The 7,863-nt window shown below is 35.5% G+C and overlaps 1 protein-coding gene across 1 annotated transcript; it reads right to left on the bottom strand.

Moving 5' to 3' along the window:
- Window positions 1-2,607: 2,607 nt before the first annotated feature.
- LOC114337027 (toll-like receptor Tollo) lies at window positions 2,608-6,543 on the bottom strand. Its single transcript, XM_028287415.2, has one exon. It carries the CDS (start codon window positions 6,418-6,420, stop codon window positions 2,686-2,688), a length of 3,735 nt encoding a protein of 1,244 aa, XP_028143216.1. The 5' UTR covers window positions 6,421-6,543; the 3' UTR covers window positions 2,608-2,685.
- Window positions 6,544-7,863: the final 1,320 nt, after the last annotated feature.

Here is a 7,863-nt window from a genome sequence, read left to right as displayed (position 1 = left end):
TAAGTTCCCACATGTTGATGTGTCTTATGCGAGTTATTTTAAATGTTTATAAGCTTAAACTCATAGTAGTTTTGCAAAGCTTTTTTACAATATTTAACATAAACCTTTTAATGGTTAAATTATTTATTTTGATACTACAAGCCTCTCTCTTCACTTTGGTACTTTCAGAATTCACGTAGATCCAATGGTTTACGTATAATAACTTTTTTAGGTAAAAGATTTCTGGTAGGTATAAACAATTTCAATTTTAATTCCTATTTAGAATACCTAGTTAATTTTAATTTTGTTAATAAATTTCAAATTCAAATTTCAAAAGATATTATTTTTTTAATATCGACTTTTGCAATATTTTTGCAATAATTCAGCAACAAATTAACAAAAACAACTTTGCAAACTACCATGTTAAAGGATATTTTATACTTTTTCAATAAAATTGTGTCCTTTTTCCATATCAGTTATCGGTCTCCACCTTTACTTAGTAGGTACATATTTAAAATCAAATAGCAATCTTACATTGATTATACACTCACCGGCACAAAATTCCGCCACCCAAAATTTTTGCTTAAGTTTGACAATTTATAACTTCATTATTTGTACTCCGATTTTCAAGATTCTTGCACCAGTTTGTAGGTACATGTGTTGATATCATTTGGTATTATTCCGGTAACAAAAAAAAATTGCTTGCATAGCATTATACAGGAGTGAATGAAAGCGTTGTATTTTCTCCCAACTTTAAAAAATTGTGTGGAAAAATGGAATAGCTGATTTTATTTCATAGTCCTGTCATATTATCTCGGAGACATCACTAAAATTTTGTGTTTTGAATTGTCCAAATAGCTCTTTTCTTGTAAGAGCTGTACCATTTTTTGTAAATAAAAACACTGATTGACTCATAAAATAGAGGTTGCATTGATAAGATTAGAATAGCCCGCATGCAGCCCAGATCTCAATCCTATTGAGCATTTATAGGATGAATTAAAAAATCTATTCGCCGCCAGCCTAGGCTTCCAAAAAATTTGCTACAGTTATGGCCCTGGTAGAGGAATATTGAGCTATTCCCCAGGCAAGGATAACACATCTTTATTCGATGCTAAACAGATTGCGAGCAGTCGTTGCTGCAAGAGGTGGACATACCCTCTATTGAATTGTTTTGTTTTGTTGTTAATTTTGATTTGTTTTGGTAATTTTAGTGTGTTTGATATTTTTAATTAAATAAACCTTCAAGGCAGTGTTTTTATTTACAGTTCTTACAATAAAACAGATATTCGGATAATTAAAAAAACACAGCACCTTAGCAAACCTCCAGGATAATACAAAAGGAGTATGAAACAAAATCAGTCCTCGAATTTTTCCACAGAATTTTTTAAAGTTAGGAGAAAAAACAACGCTTCCATCCACCCCCACATAATGCCATCTAAGCAAAAATGTTTTGTTATCGGAATAATAACAAATGATATCAATACATGTACCTACAAACTGATGCAAAAATCTTGAAAATCGGAGTACAAATAATAAAGTTATAGATTGTCAAACTTAATCAAAAATTTTGGGTGGCGGAATTTTGTGCCGGTGAGTGTATTATTTATTATACATTGTTTATATTGTTTTGAAGCTATTTCTTTGTGGCATCTATGTAATTTACTATTCTAATTGGGGAATAAACAACAATTTAACTTGAAAAATGATTTTATTGACGTTTCGACTTCCATTTCGAAAGGTCGTTATCTAAATATAAATAAATTAAACAAACTTTGTTGCTCATTAAAAAAATCTTCTAATAGTTTAATTTATTTTGACTCATTCATATCGCCAATTCAGGACATATTTGTATATTCGTATTATACATTTTAAGGTAGAAGACTTTAAAATGATATTGCCAATATTTATGAGTTGCGTTCCTGGGACGACTTTATTGAAAGATAGTTCTTTCGATTACCTACATGAAATTAACTTTAACTTTAAACTTAACTTTTTTAAAGACAAATCACATGCTATGATTGTTGTGACGGATATTCTTAAGTTAAAATTGATTTCATGTAGGTAATCGAATGAACTATCTTTCAATAAAGCCGTCCCAGGAACGCAACTCATAAATATTAGCAATATCATTTTATAGTCTTCTTCCTTAAAATGTGCATATATGTCTGAAATGCCGATATGAATGAGTCAGATTAAATTAAAGTATTAAAAGAATTTTTTTACTAAGCAACAAAGTTTGTTTAATTTATTAATATGTTGTATTTAGACAACGACCTCCGAATTAGAAGTAGAAACGTCAATAAAATCATTTTCAAGTTAAATTGTGGCTTATTTCCCAATTAGAATAGTCAATTACATTGTTTATAAGTTAGTAAAACATGAAAATTTTTGCATATTTTATTTAGTTAATACGTACTGTTATCAGCAAATTTATCAAAAGCTGTTTTTAGATTCCTGTAACAGACAGTATTTTGCAGAAAACGTTACTTTTCTGGTCTAATTCGACTTTGACAGACCAGAGTTAGTACTAATCCGTAATTTGTTATTGGTATAAAAATCAGTTATTTCGTACAAATAACTGATAATTGTATGTAGGTATATAAGCAATCACTTGTAAAATTAGTTAACTAAATATATATAAACTCTATAATTTTGACAAAATAACTTTACATGACTTTGTTACCGTAGGTTTGACTGCATTCATGGTCATATGTGGATGGCCACCGTCCTGGTGGTACTACCATTTCCTGGAGGATTCGGCGCCTGTCCTCTAGCGCTATGTCGATGGACGTGGTGATGGACGTGAGGACTCCTCACAGAACTGTGATGTCTGCCGATGTTGGGCACATCAGGCAATGCGTACCTCAGCTTCTCCCAGAAGAACTTATCTCCCCACTGAATATACACATTAGTTTTTAAGTAGAGTCTAATATCGGGATCCAAGTCTTTGTGAGGCACTTCACCGAGGAGGATCACGATCAAACGTCTTCGTCGGTCGCGAAGGACTTGGTGATGGGCGGATTTGAACTCGAACCGACACCATTCGGATTTGATAAAGTTTTCAGACAAAATCATGACTGTTCTTTTCGAGGATTCTACGGCCTGTACAATAGTATCCGCGAGAAACGCACCCACGGGGAAGTCCCTGTAATGTAAACACAGTTTGTAGTTTGGTTCTAGAGCCGGCGCTAGAACTTCTGCTACCCACGCTTCGTCTTTTGAACTATAACTCACGAAAGCGTCAAAAAGTTTTTCGCGATCGTCCCTATCTAAGTCTCCAGCTCGCTGGAACAACCTTACTCCGAACTTAGAATGCAACCACACACGAACCTCTTGTCTATAAATGAAGATAAGTAAAATTAACAAGACGATCACGGCAAAAACAGTTAAAGTAATTACTAAAAGTGGCAAGTAATCTTGAATGACTTGCCGATGTATGATAGTTTTTGTTGCTGTTAAATTTCCGTTAATGCTATTATCTATATTGGCGACACCCGAACAAGAACCGTTTTCTTGATTCACGAAGAAACCGGTATCCGCACTGTCCAAGTAAGCGTCTAAGTTATAAAAGTCTATATCGGTTGCATTGAAAACACACTTTACCGAAGAAATATCTTGAACAGAGTCGCCGCGTCTCATCCACTCCCGAAGGCGTTCAGTAAAATCGCAATCGCAAGACCACGGATTGTGCGCTAACGTAACTTCGATAAGGGTTGAAGGTAAATTCCACATGTTATACACCACTAGCCTGTTATGATCCAGTTTCAACACCTTCAGCTTCTTCATACTTGCAAAGGTGTGATTATTTATCGATATTATCCTGTTCGATTGAAGATGAATCTCCATCAAGCTCTCCAAACCTTCAAACTCGTACCCATGAAGCTCATTCAATCTATTTCCGTTCAAGTGAAGTATCTCTAGTTCCTTCAAGCCGTTAAAAGTTCTATTTTGCACTGTTTCGATATTTGAATTGTTCAAAAACAATACTTTCAACCGTTTTCGTCCTATAAAGGCATGACTGTTCAACGCTCTCAAATCATTCCCATCTAGATATATCTGAGTAGCATCCATAGGAATTTGATCGGGAAGTTTGGTTACATATCCACTAGAAGAACAATCTACTATATTGGCTGACCAAGACTGGTCGTGATAACAAGTACAGTTTGTTGGACAAGTCATCTCGCAATCACAGGCATCAAAGTCGCAACAGTGGCACAAAGCAAAGCAGTGAGTTTCGTAAGTGCATAGGAACTGATAAGGAGCTGCTTCGACTAAAGGAATATAAGTTGCACCTCTATTGTACAATAATTGGCAATAAATACTTTCTAAATCTACTAGTTTTGGTTGAGTCCTTGCTCGATTGCCTAAATTTACCTTCTGGAGCCACTCCATAGTGCAGTCGCATTTGTAAGGATTTCCTCCAATGTAGAACTCCGGTAGATCCTTTTCGGGAGGAACTGCAGAGATTCTTAGTGCGTTAGGATCAAGACTTGTTATTTTATTTCCGAACAAATCAACTCTTGTTAAATTAGGCTTTTTAAAGAAAGTGTAAGATTGAACTTTGGATATAATATTGTCGTTCAAAAATAAAACTTCTACGCTGTTAGGAATTGCGCTGCCTGTAATTTCAGTCAGTTTGTTAGAGCTGGCATCAAAAGTGCTCAACGATAACGTCGATTCAATTTCAAAATAATTACCCAGTTCCTCTATTTGGTTAGAATGGATGTCTAGCCATTGTAAGCCAGTTGGTATCAGGGCGTAATCAAACCATTTCAGCTGATTGTCTGAGATATTCAGCCACACTAAACTAGGTAATTTCCCAAATAACTCGCCAATGTCAGTCAGATAATTGCCATCCAATCGTATTGCTTGCAAATTAAGATTGCTATCGAAGGAACCAGGGGCAACCCTTTGGATTTTATTCCGGGACAAGTTGAGGATTTTTAGTGCAGTCATTTTATCGAAAATTCCTCTCGATATGTTTCCTATGTTATTTTCAGTCAGCCTTAGTCCGTACATTTGTTTCAAATCGCTAAAAGTTTCATTAGTAATAACGTTGATATGATTTTCGCCTAAATCTAGAGTCTTCAGTAAAGGAACTTTTTTTAAAACGTCGGGGACATCTGTCAGTTTGTTGCCATTCAAATGTAAATCTTGCAAGCTCGAACAATTTTTTAAAGCTTCAGGGTGTATGATAGATATCTTATTGTTATCAAGAGACAATAAGGAAAGTACATAAAGGCCGTTGAAAGTATCACTTTCAATCTTTATCAATTTGTTATTTGAAATGATCAAAGTGTGCAGATTATACAGTGCAGAAAAGGTATTTTCAGGTAAATACTCGACAAAGTTGTCGTTGATTCTTAAAATTTGCAAGCTATAAAGATCTCTAAAAACAGATTGTTCTAATTTTGTTATTCTATTGAAGGAAATATCTAAAACTACTAATCTCACTAGACCTGCGAAGGTTGCTGTGTTTATCCAATCTGCAGTTAGTTCGTTGTGTGACAGATCCAACACCAACAGCTGCAACAATTCACTAAACAAACCAGGAGCTAAAACATTGATGGAATTGTTCTGAAGGTACATTTCCCGTATTTCGCGGGTATCGGCAAATAACTCTGGCGGAAGACTGACTAGATTGTTATCTGATAGTTTTAAAATGTTTAATGAAGTGAGCCCTTCTAAAACCCGATCTGCTAAATGGTGAAGACCGTTACCTTGTAAATACAGCTTCTGTAGATGTGATAGTCCAGAGAAAACACTTGATGGTAGCCTGTCGATGTTGTTCCTGGATAAATCTAGGAGTTTTAGATTAGCACAACACTTTTCCGAAGGATTTGAAGTGAAGCGAAAACTCGTAGCCTCTCGAAGTCGGTTTCTGGTTAAATTGAGAACTTCTAGTGTGTAAAGAGGACATAAAACACCTTCTGGTAGACTCCACATGTTGTTTTCACCCAAATCTAACCTTTCTAGGTTTCGTAATTCCTCTGTAAAGGCGTTAGGTGACACATCAAGTGTCATCGCAGACCAATCGGTGTTGTGGGTGCGAATAGTTAAGTTGCGAAGCTCTTTGAGACCGCGAAAAGCACCATCGGATAAGTTTCCGATTTTGCAGTACTCTATGGATAACTCCCGGAGTTCGACGAGGGGTTTAAAGCTGCCAGCACTTAAGGAACTTTGAAAAAACAATGCGTCACTGCACTCGAGCCTTAACCGAACCGTATGTTGGGGTTGGATCACACTGAAATTGGTGTTTTCCAGTTCACTGTTGATGGTTCGCAGACGACATAATAGAGCGACGTCGTCGTCGGAGTTGCTATCCGCCACTATCCACTTGCACTCATCGGGTGCTTGGTACCGGAGGGTTTTGCTCAAAGACGCCGAGAGGACACTAAAAATCGCCCCGAACAACAGGGCGCACACCACCGTGGTACCCATGATCGCGCTCGCGTACCACTTCGATTTACACCATTGTATATAGAGTCAATGTTTTGTAACATGACCGTTTCACCCGGCTGTTCGATGCTTGACTGAAGCAGTTGTTAATACAAGGCCACTAACTTCTCGGTGCTTTCACCCTCCCCTTGACTTGTCCCCTCCGATGGTCGTTCTCTCGCAAGTAGGTACTGCCGTGCTGTGGTGCCGTTGCTTCTTGGTTCTCAATAACACACGCCGAAGAAGTCGTTGGTAACTCCTTCTTCGCGTTCTTCGGTTAGTGGTATGCAAAACCGACGAACGAATTCATAAAAAAATCTATAAAAATCGCGTTTTACGACTTTTCACAAAAAATTTTGATTTAGGGCTTTACGTAAAAATACATATCTCCGAAATAATTACAAAATCACGTCCACTTTGTGACATACTCATTAAAATCTAAATATATAATTTTGTTTAAAATTTTTTACAATTCTACTACTACTGATTAAATTAGACTTATTTATACAAATTAGTATATTTATACATAAAAATAGCTAGTCTATGACCGCAAATCACGACTTCAGATTAGATTAGAAAATATAGATATACGGGGGGTCATCAACAACTTATATGAATATAAACAACTGGACAAATTATGTGTACTTACTTTTTTATCGGTGGCTTTACACAGCATATTATGTTCATTTCTGTGTCATTTCTTTTTGTTATATATGTATCTGGTTTAAGATACACCCAAGGAAATTGTACACCTGGAAATGTCCACAGGATTCTGTAAGAAGGATTGTGAGAAATCAGATTGATTACATGCTAGTAAATAAGAGGTATAGGAACAGCTGTACATATGTCAAAACATACCCGGGGACCAGTGCCGGATTAAGGATCTTGAGGCCCCTAGGCAACCAAAGCTATGAGGCCCCTTAAGAAAAAGTTACTTTTTTATGGTTTAAGTATCTCTAATAATTTTTAAGTTACTTAAAAAAAGCATTTTTTTTCAAAATTAAAAATTCTACTAGTTATATATTAGGCCAGGGTAATAAGACAAAAATATACCCTGTTCGTGACACTTCAACAGCCAAGGTACTAAAGCGTTTTTTCGACAGGTAATACCTATAAGAACAAATTGTAACTATTTCCTGCGTAGTGTCTGGCAGCCATTTTTAGTTATAAACAATTTAATGTCAAGAAACGGCCTTTTTTCCTTTTTTTTTTTAATAAATGGAAAATATGGTTTTTCTAATATAAACATCTTCGAGAGCATGGAAAAAGCTTTAAAATGGCGTATTATAAAGTTTGATATGCTCATGTATTGTTAATATAATTGCGAAAAAAGTCGAAATTGAAAAAACATTAATTTTACAATAACTATTGTAAAAATTAGTGTACAGCTTTAAAATTTTTGTCAAATGAGGGTTCTTTGGTGCTTAATAGGTGATAAAAATTTTA

Source organism: Diabrotica virgifera, chromosome 8, assembly GCF_917563875.1.
Source record: "Diabrotica virgifera virgifera chromosome 8, PGI_DIABVI_V3a".
NCBI lineage: Eukaryota > Metazoa > Arthropoda > Insecta > Coleoptera > Chrysomelidae > Diabrotica > Diabrotica virgifera.
This window is presented reverse-complemented; position numbering and strand designations above follow the sequence as displayed.